This window comes from Lissotriton vulgaris, chromosome 8 (assembly GCF_964263255.1).
Source record: "Lissotriton vulgaris chromosome 8, aLisVul1.2, whole genome shotgun sequence".
NCBI lineage: Eukaryota > Metazoa > Chordata > Amphibia > Caudata > Salamandridae > Lissotriton > Lissotriton vulgaris.
Window position 1 is genome coordinate 1026986274 of NC_141696.1, and position 25636 is coordinate 1027011909.

At 43.2% G+C, this 25636-nt stretch overlaps 1 protein-coding gene across 1 annotated transcript in view; it reads left to right on the forward strand.

The window, feature by feature from the left end:
* Window positions 1-288: 288 nt before the first annotated feature.
* LOC147698257 (uncharacterized) overlaps window positions 289-25636 on the forward strand; it is a 955135-nt gene continuing 929787 nt past the window's right edge. Inside the window, exon 1 of the mRNA XM_086936205.1 lies at window positions 289-761. Within this exon, the coding sequence (XP_086792331.1) occupies window positions 289-761 (473 nt within the window). The remainder of the gene's footprint in view (window positions 762-25636) is intronic.

Genomic DNA, 25636 nt, shown 5'->3' on the forward strand with positions numbered 1-25636 from the left:
TTGTCACTGTCACAAGTCAAGATAGTTACATGATAAAAATGAAATTAATTATTACACAACAGTCTTGGTACCCACACCCTCGACCTTTTACCAGTGACAGTGAATATCAAAAGTTTAAGAATGAATTGTCCATTACTCAGGCAGGTATTATTCGGGAATTGTTATTCTGGAGGGGCTGCAACAAAAGATAATTGAAGTGGCCCATAAAGGACATTGTGGAATTGTTACCACCAAACCAGCTCTCCAAAACCGAGTCTGGTTTCCACAGCTTGATTAGAGAGTTGAAAGATGCCTGTCATCGAAAACCACTCAGCACACCGTAAACATTTCAGAGTTGGCAACGCATGCATGGAAAGAATTTCCATTGACTTCTTCAGGCGTCTTGACAACAGACATCCCCTGATGGTGATTGTTGCTCAATGCTACAGTTTTCCAGTCTTAGAAGAGCTTGCATCCATCACTCAAGATAGAGTTATGGAGAGATCAGACAGCATCTTCTCAACATGGGGTGTTCCTGTGATCTTGAAACCTGACAATGGCCCACCTTTCAACAGTCGAGAACTCAAAGACTTTCTCAGTCATCCTAATGTCAAGCATCAGAAGGGCAAACTACTTTGGCCCCTGGCCAATGGCCTTGTTGAACTTTTCATAGGTTTCCTTAGGAAAGCTGTCCTGCGTGCTGTACTAGAAAAGCTCGGCCTTAAGACTGTCTTAAGTTTGACTCTTCGAACTCACCATTCAAACCCCTCTCTCAATAACAGGTAAAATCCCTGCAACCTTGACTTTCGGGAGAGCCATGATGGTCAAGTTACCAAAATGGATCAACAGAGGATCAAATACCCGCATGAAAGAGTTGAAGCGTAAGTGAAAAATGAAGGCCTATGCTGACAAGCATCGACACGCATTATGTTCTCTAGAGGAAATCGAGTGCTTGTTCATCAGCACAGTGAAGTGAATTCTGGTTTAGAATGCTGATTTCACAGTTACACGCAGAAAAATAAAGATGTGTTATTCTAAGTTCTGTGTGTGGTATAGTCATTGCTGAGCTCCTGGGCTAGGGAGGACACTGCATCCCCAGGCTCGCGGGCCTCAGTATTGTGGTAACACTGGCACCTTGTATTGGCAATCATGTAGCCACATTTAGCTGTCATCTACCCTTGCAGGGCAGGGAACTTTTCTTAATCGGGAGAAATCACATCGCCCACAAATTTCTAACATGCAGTGAAAATGATAGTTCATGCTGAGAATGTGCTTTTCACAGAATGCTTAACCTTTTCATCTGTCAATAAAATATTACAGCTGTTGCAACTTTACTCTGCTAAACTGTTTCTATTTCGTGTATGATTTTGTATGTTTAAAAGACATATTTGCTCTTGGATTCTTTTATAGTTCTATTGTTTCCCCTGTGAAGCATGCATTTATATTTTTATCTGACTGCACTCTAGGCGAACATCAACTGTAATTCTGATGGGTAGAAGCCTATCTTGGTTTCCAAATTCTCTGCAGGTGTATCACAGGAACGTGATTTTAAATCTGTTTTTTTTTTATTTACTATTTAGTTTTGTTTACTGACTATGGTTTAGTTTCAATTTCTACGTTTTTCTTATACAGATGATACTCTACTGTGTATCTTCATATATTTGGTTACCATAACTGCATAAATTCAGCTGCATTCTACAGACAATGCAAAACGATCTATGCACTACAAACTTGAATTATGAGGCTTGAGGTTGAGCTATGCAGCATATGTTCTAGGCTAGTAGCATTTCAACATAGATATGTCTGTGTCTTGTCAGCATTCATTGAACATATATTGTACTGTTGAACATTAGATTGCTCTTGTCTGGTGATATAAGTATAACAAAGAATACCCTGGTCCCTAGTAACAGTACTTTAGATGCAAAGAAGCAAATAGCAAAATAAATGTATTCAAAGGACTTAATTTCAAGACACATAGCGGCGCAGTGAATACTGGGTAAAAAATAAACGTTCTCTCTTTCCTGGTGATACACTCAAGTGATGAATTGTGACCAAGAAGTGTATCAACAAACATAGGAACAGCACAAACCCTTACAGCAAATTCTCAGCAATCGTGTGGGGTTTGTGCTTTTCAATCCAATGGTGTTTCAATCCCAGTAAATATGGCAGCAACGCCATCAGGACTCAGGAGAATATAACGAACCAGAGAGAGAGATTATGCAAGGTAATGCAGTTACTAATGGCGGCTAAGAATGGACTGAGGTGGAAATATACTGGAACCCCATATAAGGCTCTAATCAGCCAGCAGTGGGAAGCACGTGTGTGGTCTGGGCCTCAAGGTTGAGTGCCAGATTCCTTCACTGGGCTTGAAATAGCCCACAAATGGGGATTCACTGGAAGCAATGACTAAAGGGAAGTGGCCATTCCCAGCCACTCTGTTTTTGAGGCTTGTCACCAGGTACCCCTCATTTAAAAACAATATTACTCTATGAATGTTGAGAATTTGCTGTAAAGGGGCGTGCTGCTCTCATGTTTGTTGATTCACTTGATGATCATTGTTAGACCTGGTATCTTTGGCGTGTTTTCCCCTGACTTTTTGCATCTCACCTCCTGTTTTTGACTGTGTACTGAATTTTGATTTTGCTGGTTTTAGAGCTCTGGGCACTTTACCACTGCTGACCAATGCTAAAGTCCAAATACTCCCTGTGTAAATTGTGATTAGGATTGGTTATCCATGATTGGCATAATTGATTAGTTGGAAAGTCCCTAGTAAAGTGCACTGTGCATGCCAAGGTACTGTAAATCAAATGCTTGTAGTGGGCCTGTAGCACTGATTGTGCCACCCACATGAGTAACCGCTCAACCATGTTTCAGACCTGCCACTGCAGTGTCTTTGTGTGTGCAGTTTTATGCTGCCATTTCGACCTGGTAAGTGCACCCACTTGCCAGGCCCAACCCCTTTTTCGACATATAAGGCACCCCTAAGGTAGGCCCAAGGTAGCCCCATGGGCAGGGTGCTGTTTATGTGAAAGGTAGGAAATGTGCTGGTGTGTTTTACATGTTCTGCTTGCGAAATACTGCCAATTTCGTTTTCACTATTGCAAGGACTGTTTCTCCCGCAGTTTATCATTGGAGCTGCCCTGTAACATCTTACAAGTGTAACTTTCGATTTTGAAGAGATAGAGATTTGGAGTTTGGGTTCCCTAAATTCAGAATTTAAAACACATCTTTCTGTGAATGTGTTTTTTAAATTGTGTTTTAGAAAGTGCTACTTTTAGAAAGTGCAACTAACAAATAATCTAGCTGACCGTTTTGAATACCGTTATTCACTTCAGCAAACGTAGACCAAACTGCAAGTTGTCTTGGTCTACATAATTTATTATGTTGATTCTTCAAACATGTTTTAAGAAATATTTACATAATTAATTCAAACACAGATCAAGATAACACTTCTTATTTATATAGAGATACAAACAAACTGACACAATAATCAAACGAATCAAAAAATTAATTTTCAAATGGCAATGAATGCAAATGTTCAACTAGTCAAATTCACAACACAACTCTCCTCAGAGTTCAAAATCTTGTTAACAAAACATTCAGAGGTTGCTGACCAAAGGGAACTAGTGTTCAGGCCTACAGGTTTACATATTTGAGAGTAACCCCCTTTAAAGCTATCCCTATTTTATGCACTTGTTTGGGCAAGGGCAATGCGTGCCGATGCGTTTCAAATCCCAGTACAATTTTTGGGATTTTCTTCAGGGCTACGACTGGGTTGAATCTGTAAAAGAAAAAAGAAAAATTGAACTTTCCTTAATTACACCCTTCCTTATCTTAATGCATCAAGTGCCGTATCGCTCGTGTTGCTGACCATCCGAACTGAAACACAAACGATAAACATTCAATTAACCGCATCGCTGCTGCGGCGATTTTTGCACTGTGCGGCTTTTTTCATTTTACCGCGTTACATGACGAGCTCAGCTCGTCATCAGCACACGCCACCCGTGGCTGATGACGAGCTGAGCTCGTCATCAGCAGCGAAGGGGTTAATAACTGGTATTAATAACATTGGGTGCTGTGTAGACCAAGAAATCTTGCAGTTTGGTCTAAGTTTGCTGAAATGAATAACAGCATTCAAAACTGTCAGCTAGATTATTTGTTAGTTGTATTTACTGGCCCATTCTAGCTGAATGTTTCAGGGCCAAACTCTCTCTGTTCAAAAACTTTTAGAAAGTGAGCTTTTTCTTGCTTTACCATCATGTACCTCTGCTTGCCTATGGAATCCACATCTGGTTTAGACTGACAGTTGAGCTGGCTGTGTGTTCACTCTAGGCAGTCACATAAAGGGAGCTGAGGTATGCCCTCCATATCCTGATACACATCACCAGGTTGATGGGCCTTCCTGAGCTAGAGTGGTGGGAGGAGTTGTCACTGACATCTAAATAGGGCTGTTCTTGTCCTCTCACATTGGTGTATCCACCCCTGTGGTGAATAAGCCAGGTCAGGGCAAGGCAGGATCTGTGCACTACAAAGACAATCCTTTGAAGTATGCCTACTTTAAAGGCCAAAAGGGGTATAAGTATTGGAGCTGTAACCCCAGACTTTTATACCACTTCTGGATCAAGAGGAGACTCTGCCAAGAGGAAGAGTTGGAGAGCTGTCAGGATGAGTGCTGCCCCTTTGCTGAGTTTGCTTTGCTGGGTTTGCTTGCAGTTACTGCTTCTGTCCGAGAGAGACTAAGGACTTGACTTTTGCTTTGGTATGCTGCTTGAGAAGATTCTCCAAGGGCTTGTGTGTGCTTGCCTCCTGTTACGAAATCTCAGGGCCATCAAAGACTTCGTCTGTAGCCTCTGCACTCCTCTACTGGTAGTTCTGACCTGCCAAGTTGTGCCAATTCTAATTCTGGGTCCTTGAAGGTGGCTTCCATACATCACCGTTCAGCGCCATTTTTTTCACTGCAAGCTTGGCGCAGGTTGAAAAATCAGCGCATCACTTCGTTGCTGCAGAAAAGATCAGCGCAGTGCTTGTTCATGGCCAGAAGAACTGCTGCAGACCGAGTCCAGAGCACTGTGTCTCCGATGTCTGGGACGTCCGCTCTGACGTAATCGCTGCTGTGTGGCTGAAGGAAGCGACGCATCACCTGCTCTAAGCTGGAAGAACCCGCACAGCTAATGTTTTGCTACCCTGTAAACTCCAGCATGTCTGGATTTTCTACATATCGCACCTGTGCACAAATCCACATCGACGCTGGGCTTCAGTAAGGAACCAAGGCCGCGTGCCCAGACAAAAAATGCATCCCCTGCACACACAGTAAGGAAACAATACATCACCTCCTCTCACAGTAAGGAACTGATGCATCACCTATCCTTTATAGCAGTAAGGAGCCGACGCATCACCTTTCCTGGGAGCAAGAAACCAATGTATCACCTTCCCATGCATGTAAGGAATCAACGCATCACTTTGCTTCTGGCGCCTCACCTCCCCAGTGCCCGTTTCTGTCCTGTGAATTTGACGCAACCCAGGTACTTTGTGCTAACAATTGATGCACCCAGATTTTTATATGGATTGAACTGCTTGAAACATTTTTGAAGTGATATATTGATCTGTGTATGTTCTATTTTTGTTGTTTTGGTCTTGTTTGCTTTAGATAAAGATTGGTTATTTTTCTAACCTGCTGTGATATCCATTTGTAGTGTTACTGTGTGTTTATGTACAAATGCCTTACAAATGCTTTACACATTGACTCTGAGATAGGCCTATCTGATCATGCCAAGCTACCAAGGGGGTGAGCAGGAGTTATCTTAGCTGTGTTATCCCCTTACCCTGACTAGAAGGAATGGTCCCTACTTGGACAGGGTGCAAGCCACTGCCAGCTAGAAACCCCCATTTCTAACAATTACAAGTTATAACTTGAGTGTATCACCGCCTAACAGAGAACCAAACATCTTTATTTTGCACCAATATTCACTACAATTCCTGTGTATCAGGAATTGTTTTTATACACTCATTTGAATACATTTTATTCACCATTTGGTTCTTTACATCTAAAGTATTGATATTAGGGACCAGTGTTTTTTTTTATATAGTAATTTACCCCAGGACCCCAGTGATCTTTGGGTTTCCTTTGTTGAGACATTGTTACCTGTCTGGTTGTAAGCAATGACTGAATGGGTGTCTGACTCAAAATAAATCAACTACCTCTGTAACTATCAAAAATGTACTGAGAGCTATATAAACTACAATAGAAAATCAAGACAATGATTGGTATTATTTTCTTTTGATTATTATCGCTTATTCATCTCCCCTAAATTCCTCCCCTGACTAGAATTTACAGAATTATAAGAATTACTTTATAAAAGATCATCAAATATACTACTTTTTGAGGAGGGAAAGATTTTAGTTACAGTTGGTGCAGAACTAGGTTATACGTCAACCAATGTGCACAGTCGGATATACTATTTTTTAAAAGAGAATGATCCCTGAAACATAAGGAAATTTGATGGGTGGTCTGCATCCCAACTTATTTACGTAAACTAGTGGATACCACCTCCCTAAGAAGATGCATATTCAGAACTTAAAGAAACAAAATATGTGCATGATAGGCCCTGTATCCTGAGGATGAATGAAAAGACAGAACTGAACATTTTGAATCCTACCAATAGAGAGGCTATCCTCAAACTAGTTTTAGACAAGGAAATAAAGTGAAAAGATACATTTCCAGTCATTCAGATTAACCAAAACGTATTGTTGTAATAATTAATGACCAGAAGAATACATTATATGTCATTTTCGATTTCTCACTTCCAAAATCATTTTGTTCCTGGTAAGGCAATAAGAGAGCTAATTCCACACCTTGGAGTTTGTCCCAATTTGTTCTGCCCTTATGAACCAATCATGGCTTGAGAATTATTTACCATAACAACATACTTGTTGAACTTTTATTTAATGGAATGTTTAATTGATTGTACATGTAACTTCTGAAAACTCCTTGTTATGTAACTAAAGCAACATACTGAATCCTTTGAATAGTGTGCAGATGTAAAGTATCACTGTGAAGTCTGAAGATCAAGTGAGTTCAACAGATTAGATACAATTTGCTGCCCAATATACCATGTACATATGGCCCCAATGTAACAGCAAGAGGGTTTTTGGCTTTTCAATCAATCAATCAATCAATCAATCAGAGTACTTGTAAAGCGCGATACTTACCCGTGAGGGTCTTAAGGCGCTGAAGGAAGGGGGCGCTGCTACTGCTTGAAGAGCCAGGTCTTGAGGAGTCTTCTGAAGGCGAGTAGGTCTTGGGTCTACCGTAGATGGGTAGGGAGGGTGTTCCAGGTCTTGGCGGCGAGGTAGGAGAAGGATCTGCCGCCGGAGGTTGTTTGTTGGATGAGTGACCCTGCTTGAAAGTTATTCCCCCGATGAAGGGCCCATGGTGCCCTCCCTGATTGGATCCCTTTTGGAACATAGGATTTGTTCCAAAGGAATTTGCCGTATGTGTGCTGCGCAATGTAAACACAAAATGCTTTTAGTGGATGGTTTCTACTGGAAAAAACAACCTTTTGGAGGAGAGCCTAGCATTCCTGTTATGTGATAAAGATTATCTCCAAGAACCTGTACTGGAGTTCTGTTTGGAGAAGGGCTTTCTGTACACTGTTATTTATTTTTCAGGACCTCTTTTAGCATTTTCATAATATCAAAGTCATTGGTTCCTTAGAACCAGGGTTGCCCATTGAGGTAAAAAAGAGGGCATCTTCGGGAGACACCTGACTGCCATGCTACCAGTGGGAGTACTGATAAAAAAGATCCTTGTCAAGTGAGAGTGATCATACTGCAAGCTAAGGCTTATTCCAATAGCTAATGAGACTTGCTTTAGGTGGTGCTTAGGGAAAGGCAGGATTCCCTAGGAGCCCCTCTTTTCACCATCATCCTATAAAACAATATAGCTGTTGCATTGCAAGATTTAGCAAAAGGAACAATTATCTGTTGCTTCCAGTATAATCACTGAGCTACTCAATGAATCAATACTCCAGGCCATAGTAGCCAGATCAGAGAACCTGTTTCCTCCTGTTGACTGTATTATGTTCGGATGAAAGGAGACATCAGGTAGGCACGGGACGAATCTCAAAGAAACACTGACCTCCTTCCAAATCACATCCAGAGTGACTGCTGAATGCTTAGCTCTCCACACAAGAAGGTTTGCTGCAATCTGACAAAGGGCTTCTTTTGAAGTTAGGAGGTAACCACTTTCTCAACAAATCAGAATATTTTACATTAGCTCCCAGATCTAAATGAGGCACTAATATACAGACATGGCACACTTTGACTAAGCAGCAAGGATTGTTCTGCTCCACTGTAGAGCACTTTACTAGGTAAGCTTGTATAAAATCCGAAAAGTTGCTTTGAAGGCAAGCTTCCTTTCAATGTTTGGGTCTGTTCTACAATTCTTTCAGTGGTATAGGTATCTTTTTTGCTTTTTGAGCCATTAGACTCGTATCAAATCACAGTTCAAGAATAGCGAAACAAATCAATTGCTTCTGGCAACTGTTTACATTTTCGAGCTGTGATCACTGATTACTTAGACTATATTTCATAATATTTTATCTCAAAAACCTTTCTGACTTATCTCTATTCTCCCTTTTTTCATTTTTTCTCCTTTGGCTTTTCAAGTATTGTTAATCATTTTAGCAGTATGAACACTGATTATATGTTTCTTAACTGTTTGAATTGATTGCAGGTATATTTAACTTTCAAATTCTATATCTTCTGGAGGAAGCCTTGTGCATTATTGCTATCAAAGAGACAACACTTGTTTTTGCAAAAGCCTGTTGTTTTTGGATAGGTCTGAATCGATACATGACATTCTCCCCACTGAGGGTCAAAAATACTCAGGCAAAAGGAGCCAAAGAAATACCTCAATCATGGATGACCAAATAATTAACAATCTGTTGATGTCCATGTGACCTTCTCAATGACAGAGCCAGAGGGTATATTCATACTCCTTACGAACTGCATATTCCACACTCACACAAGAATGGGTTGAAAGTTACTTGCTGTCTCCCTCATGACTCATCAATTTGCAGTGGCTCCTTACTTGATTGCATGTTGGCTTTGGTTCATTGTCTAGGGCTCAGAGGATTCCCGCTAATAACTTTGTCACAGTCAGAAGGCCTACACCAGCTACTGCAGCTATGATGTGATTCTTCCATGTTTTTTTATATTTTTAGTTCATAGTAATTCGTCATTCAATTCATATATTAAGATTGCTGTTAAGTGTAGTGGGTATTATCATAAGAAGTCTGCACAGTTAGTTCCATTCCTGAAGTTAAACTGTTTTGTATAGGTTTCAACCTACATAGAACAATTGTGGGTGTAAACTAACCTGTTCAAAATTGTGAAGTTAAGCAACCTGTTAATTAGGGAAATAGTCATGTTTAAAAAACAAACAATACTAGTCTGGGTTGGCACTGAATATATTGACCTGTAGAGCATTCATTTTTGTATCTAAAATACACAACATTTCAGAATCTAAGGCCCAATTTCCGGTGTCTCGTTGCCCTATAATCTGAAAGCTTGTTTTGTACTAAACATTACTCCTTATAAATACAGACAGAGTACTGTTTAGTTAAGTTGGCTAAAATCATATTTGTGATGTGAATAGAAGGCTGCTGGAGAGGGACAATTCTTGATGTATGTGTATGTCAGCACTTTCTTTATGCAGTTGGGTTGAGGTTGGTGAAGAATATATCAAAGGAGGAGTGAGTGAGGAGTATGCATGCCCACTTCGACCATGCTGTTATGCAGGTGGAAGCACCATTGGGGAGGAGAATGTGGGTATCACTTGATCATCTGGTTTTGCTACTCATGCATGACCAACCCCAAAAGAGTATATAAATGGTGGATTGTGGAAGCATTTCTGAGCTAGGAGTCACACAAGTCTAACTGAAAAGTTAGGAGACCTTGAGAATGATGACTTTAGTTCTCTTTCATACAGGCTTTAAACCTTGGGTAATGTGTTCCTCTCTTTGTAATGAGCCATACACATGAATAAAGAAGACTAGGCTAATTAATGTAGTTAAAACATCTAGTGAAAATAAAGATGCTCACTTTGATACATTTGTTGAAAGTAGGATTAAATTCCCTTTCAGGTAAACATAATTAGACTGAATGCCTGATGCCTGAAATTCTTGGTGATTACAACAATTTTTTAAGAACATAGGTGTCAATAAAATAACTCAAAATATATTTTCCATGCCTAAGAAATGTTTATGTCACACAGGTTATGCAGTTCATATGCAAATATGTTTACGTTTAGGATGTCACTTGAACATTTAGAAAGTAAAGTGATATCCCCAGGTGCATCTGCGTATTGATAATCTATAACAAACAATTTCCAAGGTAATTATTCAACACAACCCAATTATTTATTGCACTTTTGAGTTGATTGCACATATGTCTGTTGTTGTAGCAAATAGCACATCTTATGAAAAAATTAGGACTATTGCTTGAAATGTATAGATAGTGTTAATAAATGAAAGCCATATAAGCTCACACAAGGAAAACATATCTGTTTGAGATTGAAAGACAATCCACAAACTAGTTGATAATTCGTCCCATGTTCCCAACAGAGAGAACTGTAGCAAAAGCGCGCACAGAAACCAAGACGTGGCACCTTTTGAATAATTTATCTTAACGCAAGAAAGACTTGCTTAAAACAAAGGGAATGTAATACAACAGCCTTTCAAAAACATATGGAAAGGGGCGACCATTCGGTCCCCCCGAACGTATGGTGGAGTACCACGATCCCCCCGGGAAGCCATCTTGGGCGGGAGGCGAGTCTCGGCTGGTATGCCCGAAGCGGCGTAGCCGGGGCGCGCCTTTTCCCGCCCTGGAGTGGGTTGTCCTAGACACTGACGCAGATGGCCACGCCCTCGGAGGCAGGCGGGGGCGGGTTTACGCCCGCCCTGAAGACGGATAAAAGGAGCAACAAGCCAAGAAAGCATCCTCTTGTTCCTGTGCTCTGAAGCTGCACCTCCCCGCTGCACGTGAGCTCGAGACGGAACGAAGAGCCAATTTTGAGCGTTGTAATCTTTCTCTTTGTTTTACAGATATCTTCGCTTGAGAATGCCGGGCAAGAAGGTCGGAAAGCGGGTCGGGACCGATCAGATGCTCCGCATGCTCATAAAGGAGGTAGCCGATTTGAAGAAGCAGATGGCGGCTAAGGACGGGGAGGGAGGACCGAAACGACCTTTGCCAGGAGTAGTCCCGGGTGGGAGAGGCAAGAGGTCCAGAAGGGGGGCACTTGGGGGGGAAGCCCCGGTTCCCGATACCCCACTTGAGGAGCCAACCCCGGTGCCGAAGGAGGGGAATCCGATCCCCGTAGTGGTCACCCCCGTGACCGGGGAAGATATGCCTCCCGAGTTAGCGGCACAATTGGCAGCGTGGTTGGGAAAGGATAGCGAGGGCACCACGGCTGACGACGCCCGGGCAGTAATGAGACAACTGCGGGAATCTAGAGTGGCTGCGAAGGCACCATCTTCTGTTACCCCGCCATTTCCGGCGGCGGAAAATGCAACAGGCCCAGGTTCGGCGGCAAATGCAGCTTCTGGTTCAGGTAAGCGGCCATTGCCGATCGCGGGGGAGGGGTCTGTACCTTCACGAAGGGAGAAGGTGGCTCAGCACGTTCCATTGGAAATTAAGGAAAAGATTTGGGCGAATAAGTATGTGAACATTTTTTCTTTGCTTACCGACCATTACGAGATGGAGCATGTTAAGAGCCAAAAAGAGCTCATGCATCCGGGTGTTTGGCGCGCAAAAATGTCCGCCTTTAAGGTTGATGAGAACATAGGTACTTGGGGCAGAGCGTGGGGCATTTTTACCTCCATCATGGGTGAGCGCAGGCCCGAGTTGCTGACCGAGTTGCCTATTTATCAGTCACGTATTATGGAGTATTCTGTATCGTACGGGGGCAATCAGTGGTTCTGTTACGACAATATTTTTAGAAAAGCTAAGGAACACGACCCAGTTCTAACTTGGGATTGTTTCGACTCCGTTTCATGGCAAACAATGGAGAGTTCAGGAATGTTAAAAGTGCCATTGTCAGGGAGTAACGGGGGGGAATCTTCCCGCCAATCCTCTGGGACATCCTTTCGGACGGGTGCAGGTAACGAGTACCACTCGAAGTCGAGTGGCAACACAGGTAAAAAGGGGATTTGTTGGAATTTTAACAGGGGAAAATGTACGAGGCCCCAGGGGTCATGCAAGTTCAGACATGAATGTGGGGGGTGTGGGCAGCCATCCCATCCTGAGTCCATGTGCAGAGCCAAAACGGGTGATAACGGTGGTAGGGGAAGCGCCAAACAGGTCTGAAATAGTCCGAGGGGCGCCTTTACCTACTCCGATTGATACCATGGCAATGATTCCTTGGCTCAACAAATACCCGGATCATGCTTCCGCTGGGGTGTTGCGAAACGGGTTTTCATATGGTTTTCGCATCCCAGTGGGGGATTTTCAGGGTGTAGCAAATTGTAAAAATCAACTGTCGGTCTTACAGCATACGGCGGTGGTACAGGTAAAGATTGGGAAGGAGGTGACTCGAGGTCGTGTCGCCGGTCCATTTGATTTGCCACCGGTTGATAACTTTGTTTGTTCCCCTCTAGGGGTGGTCCCCAAGAAGGACCCGGGTGAGTTTCGGCTGATACATAACTTGTCAGCCCCACGTGGTCTTTCCGTTAATGAAGCGATAGACCCGAAAGTGTGTTCGGTGCGGTACGCATCTTTCGATGAGGCCGTTGCCATGTTGAATCGCCTGGGGCCCGGGGCGCTGATGGCAAAATCAGACATCGAGTCAGCGTTCCGGTTGCTCCCGGTGCACCCAGACGATCAGCGTCTCCTTGGTTTTATGTTTCAGGGTCGCTATTACATGGATAGATGTATGCCAATGGGGTGCTCGATATCCTGTGCCTATTTCGAAAAGTTCAGTTGTTTTCTGCAATGGGTATTCACAAGGAAGACGGGTTTTCAGCATGTTATGCATTATCTCGATGACTTTCTGTTTTTGGGGGCAGCCGGGGATCCTGAGTGTGGACAGGCTGTGCATGAATTTTGTGTCTTAATGAAACAATTCGGTGTGCCATTGGCGCCAGGTAAGACTGTGGGTCCCTCAACTTTGCTCGAGTTTCTGGGGATCGAGCTCGACTCGGAAGAAGGTTGTTTTAGATTACCCAGGGAAAAAGTGTTAAAATTCAGGACATCCCTTGAAACATGTATTCGTGCGACAAAAGTAAACCTGCATCAATTGCAACAGGTGGTGGGTCAGTTGAATTTTGCCCTGAGAGTAATGCCAATGGCGCGCCCCTTTTCCTGCTCGATTTCACAAGCCATGGTCGGCCTGAAGAAAGGTCATCACCGCACGAGGCTCTCGGCAGAGGTTCGCCAGGACATGCGCATTTGGTTGGCATTTCTGGCGGATTTCAATGGTCGAATTGTCTGGAACAAACCGGCAGTGTCCTCCGAGGAGCTGGGGCTTTGGACGGATTCCGCGGGGAGTGTAGGTTTTGGCGCCATATTTGGTACACAATGGTCGGCTCAAAAATGGCCGTCATGGTGGCACGAGTGCGGCCTGACGAGTAACATTGCTTTCCTTGAACTCTTCCCTATTTTGGTGGCCTTGAAAACATGGCCGGAGGGTTTTCGTGATCACTCTGTGGTTTTCTGGTCTGATAACATGACTGTGGTTGAGTGTATCAATAGTCAGGCAGCACGTTGCAAATGGATTCTGAGACTGCTCAAAGAAATTGTGTTATTATGTATGCAGTTGAATGTGCTCTTTAGGGCAAGACATGTCCCGGGGGTACTGAACCAAGCGGCTGATGCGCTTTCTCGTTTCCGTATGCAGGCCTTCTGGGGTTTTCTGCCCGCAGCGGACCTGGTGGCAGCACCCTTTCCCGAAGCTCTCTGGTCTCTCAGTGCCCCGAACTACAAAACCTCGTGGGAGAGAGTTTAGCACCCAGGACAAGGAAAGCATATGAAGGGGCGTTCCGTTCCTATTTGTCCTTTTTGGGTTCTGCTGGGGGGGAGCTTTGGGGACAGGAAGAGCTTGTCGTAAGATTTCTGCTGTCTTTACATCAGGCAGGCAAATCAGTAGCTACGGCCCAGAGACATCGGGCCGCCATTTCCTTTATGGCAAGGGCTCATGGGATCCAGGACCCGACAGCGTCTTTTGTGGTGCAGAAAGCGCTACGTGGGTGGCAACGCCTTGAGGGTCGCAGAGTGGATGAGAGGCACCCGATAGGTCTGGATAGGTTGACCCTGTTATTGTCCGTACTCCCGGCAACGTGTTCATCCCAGTACGAAGCAGTGTTATTCCGAGCTGCATTTGCGCTAGCATTCCATGGGGCTATGCGGGTAAGCGAATTGGTGGCGAAGAACAAGCAGGATACGATGGGGGGACTGTGCCGGGAGCACATTCAGGTCAGGGGGGAGACGATGACAGTCTCGTTTGTTAGGTCCAAAACCGATCAGGGTGCAAATGGGGACTGCATAATCATTCAGAGGATCCCCGGGTCTTCCATGTGCCCTGTGGTGTGCGTAGAGAAATATTTAGCACAGAGGGTGGCATCATGGGGGGGGACCTTGTTGAGACACGCTGACGCCACCCCACTGACGAAGTTTCAGTTCCAGCGGGTGCTTGCGATGTCGATTTCGGCCGCGGGCTTGAACCCCGGCGAGTTCGGGACCCATTCCTTTCGGATAGGGGCTGCTACTGAGGCTACAGCCAGGGGTCTGAGTGTAGATGAAGTAAAACGTGTGGGGCGTTGGTCCTCGAACTGTTATAAAAGGTATGTGCGGTTGCACATGTTGTGAAGCTGTAATGATGTACTCACGCTTCTTGTCTTTGTTTGGTTTTCAGTTGCGCAAGCTTACGAGGCGGGGCGGACTGTGCAGTCGACCCGACACCTGGGGACCAGCGGTCAGACATCACCGGCTGCGATAAAGGAGGTGTGGGTCGTGGGCCACTCATACGTGAGGCGTGCCGCGGACGTATTCAAAGCAGGTGACATGATTCACGTGGCTGGGGAATACGGGTACAGGGTGTCCTTCTACGGAAAGGGTGGGCTCTGTGTTGATCAGTTTCAATCCTTTTTCGAGGGTTTGTTAGGGCGGACAAGGTCACCGCCGTCTATAATCATAGTCCATCTTGGGGGCAATGATTTGGTTGCCACTGGTAGACGACTTCTTCTTGAGGCAATGCTTTCCACAGTAAGTTGGTTGGCAAGAAGAGTTCCAGGGTGCACAATTGCATGGTCCCATATGATCCCACGGAAAGCGTGGCGGGGGGCTATTTCGGTTTCTGCTCTGAATCATTCAGTAAAGAAAGTAAATAACAAATTGAGTAGATTGTTTCGGTCAAGTACACTGCATTCTGTTTCGCATGGTTGTATCAAAGGGGACAGTATGTATTTGGGGGATGGGGTTCATTTGTCCGGGGTGGGGAATGAGTTACTCATAGGGGACCTCATAGCTTGGCTAAAGAGTTTAAAACATGACCTTTAGGCAGGAGTTGTTGTGGGGGGTCCGGATAGCCGGTCAGCTATCCGGCCTGTGGCGGTAAGGTCATGATCGGTGAGCAGTAATTGGAAGATCCCTATGGGGGGCGTCACCCATTACGGATGGGAGCGCTCGGGGGAGGTGGCCATTGGCCCCTCAACGGGGAGGCGGTCCTTTCTAAGGATAGGCCGCCGGAAGGAAAGGAAAGGTGGTCAAGGCCCCTTCCTGGATAGGAGGGGCTACGGGCCCTCCTGGGGAATTTCCCGGGGCCAGGACATCTGCGACGGCAGATGGGGTAAGTTGTGTGGGGTTCGGGAGGGGGTTTACGCTACCTTTTAGACACCTCACACGAGTCCTCGGACGACCGTTAAATGGCGTCGAGTTCATTGGGGCCCCCGTCAAGTACAAGGGAAATTGGTAGATGCACTTGAGGTATGCCTCTGTGCGGTCGATCCCCTCACAAGTGAGGGGGGGTATTTCTGGTTTAGGGATCTGACACCGGTTACGACCTTGCCGTTGGCCCTTAACGTTAGGATGTACAATTTCAAGTCAAGTGTTTTGTAGGATGTTAGTTCGGCTAGGAGAACCTTTGTATTAGAGATCTGTTAAGGTTAGCCAAACATCGTAATGTGGAAATGAAATTGTACATAATATGAAACTGTTATTCTAATGTTTTGATTTTGTTTCATATTTTAATAAATACGGCCGGGAGGGTCACTCCCTCCCGCCTTCCAAAAGTTCAGAACCGTTTCCGGTTTCCCATCCTTGGGGATTGTGTTGAGAGGGGGTGGCGGGTATCTCAGCCATATGGAAAGGGGCGACCATTCGGTCCCCCCGAACGTATGGTGGAGTACCACGATCCCCCCGGGAAGCCATCTTGGGCGGGAGGCGAGTCTCGGCTGGTATGCCCGAAGCGGCGTAGCCGGGGCGCGCCTTTTCCCGCCCTGGAGTGGGTTGTCCTAGACACTGACGCAGATGGCCACGCCCTCGGAGGCAGGCGGGGGCGGGTTTACGCCCGCCCTGAAGACGGATAAAAGGAGCAACAAGCCAAGAAAGCATCCTCTTGTTCCTGTGCTCTGAAGCTGCACCTCCCCGCTGCACGTGAGCTCGAGACGGAACGAAGAGCCAATTTTGACCCACCCACCAGCCCCTGAGGACAGCGAGTTGTTTTGAATAAAGTTTTGATGTGGTAACTCTATTTCTTACAGGTTGTGATGATTGTCGTGATATCTTGAGTATGCAATAAAGAATGGTCATTTTTCAGTATGTTTTTCAAATAAAGTAATTCTGCACTGGTGTTGATCAGTAATCATTCTTGTAATAGTTATGATTGTTTTGTAATTTAGTAATTTAGGTAAATTGTCGTATTTATTTTGGTCGGGCGGTAAGGTCATGATCGGTGAGCAGTAATTGGAAGATCCCTATGGGGGGGCGTCACCCATTACGGATGGGAGCGCTCGGGGGAGGTGGCCATTGGCCCCTCAACGGGGAGGCGGTCCTTTCTAAGGATAGGCCGCCGGAAGGAAAGGAAAGGTGGTCAAGGCCCCTTCCTGGATAGGAGGGGCTACGGGCCCTCCTGGGGAATTTCCCGGGGCCAGGACATCTGCGACGGCAGATGGGGTAAGTTGTGTGGGGTTCGGGAGGGGGTTTACGCTACCTTTTAGACACCTCACACGAGTCCTCGGACGACCGTTAAATGGCGTCGAGTTCATTGGGGCCCCCGTCAAGTACAAGGGAAATTGGTAGATGCACTTGAGGTACGCCTCTGTGCGGTCGATCCCCTCACAAGTGAGGGGGGGTATTTCTGGTTTAGGGATCTGACACCGGTTACGACCTTGCCGTTGGCCCTTAACGTTAGGATGTACAATTTCAAGTCAAGTGTTTTGTAGGATGTTAGTTCGGCTAGGAGAACCTTTGTATTAGAGATCGGTTAAGGTTAGCCAAACATCGTAATGTGGAAATGAAATTGTACATAATATGAAACTGTTATTCTAATGTTTTGATTTTGTTTCATATTTTAATAAATACGGCCGGGAGGGTCACTCCCTCCCGCCTTCCAAAAGTTCAGAACCGTTTCCGGTTTCCCATCCTTGGGGATTGTGTTGAGAGGGGGTGGCGGGTATCTCAGCCATATGAAAATAAAACACCTTAGCAAAACAGAAGTGTTGAGTGAGGTTGCACTGTCAGAGAAAGCTTCAGAGCTCCGATTCAGTTTGAAAGAAGACACGTGTTAATATCTGTTAATGGGGAAGTCATACCAAGAAGGTCACTGCATTGCAAGTTTTATGTATCCATTAATGTGTCCTTTTAACCATAGTTTTTCCCCGGTGAAAATCTTTTGCACTTTGTTTTGGGGTTTCACTACAATTGCTATGTAAAAATTTGCTTCGCTTTGATATTAGATTTTGTAAATGCAGCTATCTGTCTGGCACTTTCCGGGTTTTGCCCCAGACAGCCTTTGACCCTGTAATGTATAATCGGATAGTATCTGTCAATATGAGATATTGAGCTGATCAAGCAGTTGAAAGCAATGACAAAGTCCTCAGAGTTGATATTGGCACAATCGGCCTTTCCTCTGCACATTCTTCCCCAGAATGCATTTTATGTTCACATAGTAGCAGAAAGTTTAGTGTTCGTCCTCAAATGAACAGCCTTGTTTTTATTATGCCCAATGTATATGAGGAAACCCCAAAATGTCATAGCAGTAGGTGTGTTCTTTACTGTAGTGATGCAAAGAATGCAACGTTGCTGTCTTTATATCATTATTAAAGAAACAAATTACAAACAGTAAAGAAAGCATTTCCATGTCTGGCCATTGTTTATCGTGTTTAGTTGAATTTCAGTGTTTGCTCAAAAATAAATGACTATCCTTGCACTTTACAACTTCAGGAGTACCACCTAATGACACATAAATATTAGAGGTTAGTGATGTACTTATTTGTGGGAAACCTACAGTCACTGACATTATGCAATTTGGCAGCCACGTCGTTGTAATGAAGTAGGACACACCAGTAGATAGTTGATAGATGAAACATTTAGTCTTCAAGTAGTTCAGGATACAAAGAACGTCCTATCCACACAGCATTGAAGGAGTAACTGCTCAAAGGAGGATTCTCAAAACACTTCTTAGAATATCAGAATACTAGAATTTAGTTTTAGAACAGTATGACAGCAAGAAAGTCTTAAACAACAATAAGTAAGCAATAACTAAGCATAGATAAAAACAAGTAATGGTAAGACAATCGTCTTCTGCATAATTAAGGATTTGCTGCATAACCATGACAAATGCACTTACTTTATTTTCTTTTCTTCAAATGCATGCTCCATTAACAATACGAAAACAAATTAAAGTGACGCTTCTCACGTCTTGGTTGAAAAACACATTCGAAATGTTACTTTTCCATAGTTTCCTCAATCTGAAGGAGTTCTTTTGCAAGTATTTCAAGTTCCAATTATTCTGTACTTCTGTGATTCTCAAATAAATGATGGCAATATGGGACTCTGCCTGCTACAACAATAGACCACCCTGAGCGATGTCTGAGTTAGAGTGGTGATGGTGGCATATTTTGTGTGGTAGGGAGTGGATGCAAGAGTTAACCCCTCCTGGGCCCCAGCTCTCACAGAGGGCCCCTTAAATCAGCTCTAAGTGGTGTTACCCGATCCTTCCAGCCATGGACTGTATGGTTATCGCTGGAAGTACCAGGGGATGGCAGCAGACGGCATCCACTAAATAATCAAATTAAGCTTTAGTTGCCCAATTTAAGGAAAAAAAGATAACAGAAAAGTATTACTGCCCGTGATGTTTTTTGTGAGTCCCAGCTGCTCAAGAGACTGAACAGATAGCTCGTCTCTTTCATGTGGAATATTCTAAAAGGGGTCTATGTTAAGTTTTATTTCAGATATATGTGACGGCAAGCAATAGGTATGAAGGTTTCCAAGTGATTGCGCAATTAAGCAAATGATTTCATATAAATAAAATTACACGATTAGTAAGAACTCCTTGTCGTGTTGGATAAAACATACTAAGTAGTTCATATAATTGCACATTCTGCATTAAAGTTGTGTTTTTAAAAACAAAATCACTTGCATTTCTCAGCCGGTTTACAAGTTCATCACTATATTCTGTGTCTGCGCTTAGATTAGTGTGCTAAAAGAAAGCAAAATAAATATTTTCCGGTCATTTACATTTATCTTTTGATATTTCACATCACCGCACCTCAGAACATTGCACTCGCTGCCCATCAAATAGAAAGCCCACTTCAAAACAATTAGCATTACAGCCTAGCCTGTTTATACCTGTGCACCATGTGACCTCTCCAAAGTCTTTTTAGCCAGGGCCGAGTTAGGACCTTTAGAGGCCAAGAGCACTTAAAAGATTTTGGTGCCCCCCCATAAATATATATATTTAAATATATAAACCCCTAAATACAATTTTATTTTTCGAAATTAAAACTTACAGTAAGATGGAAAATTATGTTTATTTTTGTATACTTCCACTTTATTTATAGGTTCAGCAGCACAATTTGTTGCTTTGCAGCATATGGTCCGTGGTAAATCTGGCAATGGAAAAATTCTGTGTTGACCCCCTTCCCTTGATGCCCTAAGCACGTGCTTGTTTTGCTTAATGGTTAATCCAGCCCTACTTCCAGCCTACAATCTATTGAAGAACATGGGATCTTCTACAGCTGCCATGCTGACCACTCTGACTCATACATTCAATTGATTTTGAAGTGGATCCTTTCGGACGGGTATTTGTGGAGGCCTTCCCCTTAAGATTTTTCCTTTTTTAGAAACAATTAAGCACTTTCTTTGTCGGATTATGTAGCATCGTGCATGAAAGAACCCTTAGTCCTCTTCAACGATTGGTACGCCCCCACCTCCACATATGCTCTACAACGGCAATTGTTGGTTTAAGCGCTTTGTAAAAAAAAAACTGGTAATTGTCTGTAACCATATATCCAAGGGTAAAAGAGTGTCATTTATTGTCAAAGTGAAATGCATTGGAATAAAATAAATACATTAAGTATCATAAGGACATGAAAGGAAATTTCAGGTCGTGTGGGAAGTCAAGTCGTTGAGCATCCTGTGCCTGATTACTGTGTGCCTCCAATTACACTTAACTGGATTCATCCATCATCCTATTTACCTCTTCAGTTTAATTTGCCAAGCATAATATTTCTTATATTTTTGTATTTGGTTTAGTTCCATAATGTCAAAAACGTAACTGTAATTAGTTTGCATGAACTAAATATTGTTCACACAAAGTATGAATTCACTTCAAAATGTCATGAGTACTCATAATGCAATAATTACCTTGCATTTCTAATATTCCCTACTTCCCATGTGCTGGGGCTGTGGTGTAAGAAGAAAATGTATAGTCCGAATACTTTTCAATGTCAGGCATGGTCTGTGGTAAAAAAGCTATGTGGACAATCATCTAGCAGTGAGACTTCCATGGAAACAAAGGACTTATGCTGAAATGTAAGTGAGGTGACTCCACCTTTCATTCTAAGGTCAAATATATGGTTCAAAGTAACAACCTCTACTTACAGTACTATCAAACAGTAAGCTTGTGCAAGCCAAGGAAAATAGGCAAAGTCAATCTTAATTTAATCATGATATGCAAATTTCTTGCCATTGTCATTAGGTGCCACACTTGCATCGTCTAATGTATGTGCAAATAGTCCGGAATGCTGCAGCCAGGCTACTCTATCACCTTCCGAAGTGTGCTTCAGTGTCGAATCTTCTGCATCAGCTCCACAGTGGATAATAAATTACTGTTCAAAGCCTGGTACTACATGCACAAGATTAGATCTGAGACAGGCCTACAATATTTTCAAGATCTGGTGGTGCCCCATCAGTTTACGTGTATGCTTCATTCATACAACCAGTCTCTCTGTAGTGTGTCTAGAATCCATCTAGTGTGCAGTCTTTCACATACCTAGGCCAGAAGCTATGGAATGACCACCAAGAATCTCTGAGTAGTTGTACCGCCCTCATAACTTAAAGACTTGGCTGTTTTAAACATGGGGGCTGATTCACCCTACTTTGGTTTAGCGCCGGATAATCCCTCTGGGGTAGCTGAACACTTTACAAGGCGAAATAATAATAATAATCAGCACCAGGAATATCCAAAATGACTGAGACAACAACTGTTGGTCTTTAATAAGGTCTACTTTATGATTTCCAATTTTCAATTTTCAAATCATTAAAGTGCGTTGCAGTTGAGACAGTTTAACAGTGTAGAGAAGAAGAATATGTGATGCAACACACTTCAATGTTAATAGAGAAACATTGGATTAAGCATGTGAACAACATGACAATTTTTGCAAGTCGTTGCACAATTTACAAAAAGTAGACGGATCACCAACTGTTATGTACAAATGTGAATAGTACGCATCCTTCAATGGATGTAAGACATTAGAACGCATACATTGACAACGCGTACCTTTACAACGCGTTCGTAACAACGAAAGTTGTTACCACGCATTGCGCTGGGGGGCGCAAAATTGATTAATTTAATTTACTATTCCAACACCAGTCCCCGTGGATAGTAGGGAAGGTGTTGGGATAGTAAATTAAATCATTTACTATCCTTGAGCGCCCCCCAGTGCAATGCGTGGTAACAACTTTCGTTGTTACGCCCGCGTTGTAAAGGTATTCCATGGTAATGCTTGCGTTCTAAACGCTGCATACCCCTGTGACTTAACCTAAACACAAAATCCCCGTCTAAAGTAATACTTCAGATGCGAGTTAAAGGGGGTAGCGCTAAAGAGAGAAACTGCCTTCATGATAGTCTAACTCTCCAACCAGCTCCAAGCCCACATCAAAGTGCCAACTGGTCATCCATCGACCTAGCTACAGAAGGGGACACAATGGGTAGGAAATCATTGCATCCAGTGCACAATGTTGTCCTGTGTCAGGCAATGCTCAGAGAAGGAGGGTGCTGCACAGGATCACGCAGGCATATAAACCTTCCACCCCTCCCCTCAATGAGTCCAGTCCTCCTGCAGGTGATCCCTGACCCTTCACCTTGGAAGGCCCCTAGCACCCAGTATTGACAGGAAGAGATGAAACATAGGAGTAGAGAAGTTGAGATGACAAGCCCTAAAATGGAGGTAAGCGAACAGGGTGGCTTGTTCCCCCTCGGTTAAAGCTAAGATTATTCGAGGCTATCCAGCATATCCAGTTTGCTCTGTACAGAGCACATCCACAGTGATAAAGGAAGCTGTAATAAACATATTTAACAATAGAAAGACCAGCACCACCACCCAATGTCTGCACAGCAGTAATGTAATACTGTGTGTTGCGACATGTAGATGTGTCTTTCAATATTGTCATGGTATGATTTCAGTCGTAACCACTCTATAAAGTGTCACAGGTCGAAGAGTATTTACAGTGCTATGTTTAAATGCCAGCACTTTTTATGTGCATGCCTGAGGACATCTTCAAAAAAATGCCTCCTGCTTTAGTGATGGATTAGTGCATTCAACATATCCTGGCCTGCACCTTTATGACCGAATCATCACAATAAGAAAAATGCAATAACCTCAAAGATACGTGTGGTATTTCAGTGCTACCAAAATAGTTTGCTGTAGAAAGCAACCCCTTTAAGTGAAAGTGACGAGTGCATCATGAGATTCAACTAGTCTTTGTACAGAAAATCATGCAAAATAGCACGAACAAATATGTATCAAAGTCATAGTTCGACAGTAGAATTTATTGTTATCTTTCTTTTCACTTACTCTGTGTTGCCCTGAGATATCCCACACATTATTCAGAGTTTTAGGGCTTGCTGCTAAATCTACTGCATAGCAATGTTTCCAAAGTTCCTAGAAAATGAGTAACATCAATATGTTCTGGACTCTAGCAGCATATCAGCTCAGCTAGTGCATGGCTTTGGTGAAATTGTTCTCACTCAACAGAAAATACACACATTAAACATAGCTCTATCCATTTGACATATGCACATTTAGCACTGCATCATCCAGGTTTATTTATTTTAAAGTTTTATATAGCGTGAACAAGACCACATGGAGTATCAGAGCACTTTACAGATTGACAGTTACAAAGGTACAGGAAGTGGAAACAATAGCACAACCGAACAAGAAACTAACACAACAGATCATAACCATCATAACAGTTCAATAAACACAAGTGTAAAATAGTGAGTCCTAGGTTGACTGGGGATCCAGCCCAGAAATGTCTTCAGCAGAAACTCTTTAACTTCCCATTTGAAGGAAGCCATGGAATTATTCTTGGTGCAATACCCGAGAATACTCAATTGTAGGTTTTCTTTTTATGGAATTTCTGTGGCTTGAGCAGTAAAGTATTGGAGCCTCTAGAGGATCTGGAGTCCCCAGAGAGCTCACATTTTTGCACAAGATATATTGGGGTGTTGAAGTGTAAAGCTTTGTAGGTCATGCATGCAATTATTAGATGTATCCTAGCCTAATACGGGAGCCAACTAAGGGTCATATTATCAAGGGGGTTTATCTCCGCTTTTTTGGCTTTAAAAGCCAAGAAAGCAGAGATAAAATGATCTCCCTATTACCTAGCTGTCGCTAACACCAGTTAGCGACAGCTAGTAGGAGATAGCGACCATCTTGGGCCCCGCTTTGCATGTCAGTGATATTTATCACTCATGACATGCAAAGTGGGCGTGCCAAGATGTTAGCGACTGGAAACAGTCGCTAACATCGCTATCTCTTTTTACCAACTTTTTGAGATATTCTCGCTAAGCGCGATTATCTCCAAAAGCTAACACCTGCCCCAGAGAAGTTCTTAGCCATGTTATCCAATGGTAGGTGGATAACATGGCTAAGAGCATTAGCTCGGTAATGCATGAATATCGCTGACTTTTCAGTGATTTTCATGCATTTCGGCCGATTTTTATCGCTTAGGAGATAAACCTTGATAATAGCAACGTTCCTCAGTGACTTCAACTCAGGCATGATGTGATGATAATGTTCTGAGCCTGTAACATGTGGCATGAACACGCTTAGCATGGCACCATCCATTTGACATAAACACATTTAGCATGGCACCATCCATGTCACATACACATGTTTAGCATTGCCCTATCCATGTGACATAGAGAAATTTAGCACAGCACCATGTGACATGCACATGTTTAACATGGCACCATCCATGTGACATACATACGTTTAACATGGCACCATCCATGTCACATGCGCACATTTACCAAGGTACTAATCCATGTGATATGAACACACTTAGCATGGCACCATCCATGTGACATGAAAACGTTTAGCATGACACCATCATGTGATATACACATATTTAGCATGGCAAAATCCATGTGAAAGACCGACAATTAGCACAGTACCATGTGACATACAGATATTTAACATGGTGCCACCCATTTGAAATATATACATTTAGCATGGCACTATCCATGTGACATATATACGTTTAGCATGGCACCATCCATGTGGCATACATGCGTTTAGCGTGACACCATCAATGTCACTCAACTCAACAAATTATGTTTGGGGATGTGTTTTCAAAGTTGTTCTTGGATCCTCAAGAAACTGTCATCACCCTAGAAACAGAAAGCATTTCATATCATATGACTTGCAGCAAAGTTGTAATATGGGTAATATTTAAGCTGACATCATTTCTAAAGATACTGTTCTTCTGTGCAATAGCATTCACGTCCAATAGCGTTTACTTTATGTGGTAATACATTTCTCTGCCAATATGACCTTCAGCAGGGAATTCATAAAGAGAACATTGCATCTATACACACACACACACGAATACACACACATGAATTATTAATGTATGTGTTGAGCATAGAATTTGCTCGGTACCATGGTAGGAAAATCACTGTTTTGTGTCATCCAACAACACACTTTTTGATTATGAACAGTGATTGCAATAATTGCGAGTAATGAAACAACTGTATATGGTATTAGCGAGGCAAATCTTGCAAATAATGGATTAAACTACTATTAAACTGTTATAAGAAATAACAATCAGCAATATACTAGACATAATAGGGTATTTCTGAGAGGCTCCATGCCAAATGTTTCTAATTAGACATGAACACTTCAGTAGCACTCATTACAACTGTTAAGTGAAATGT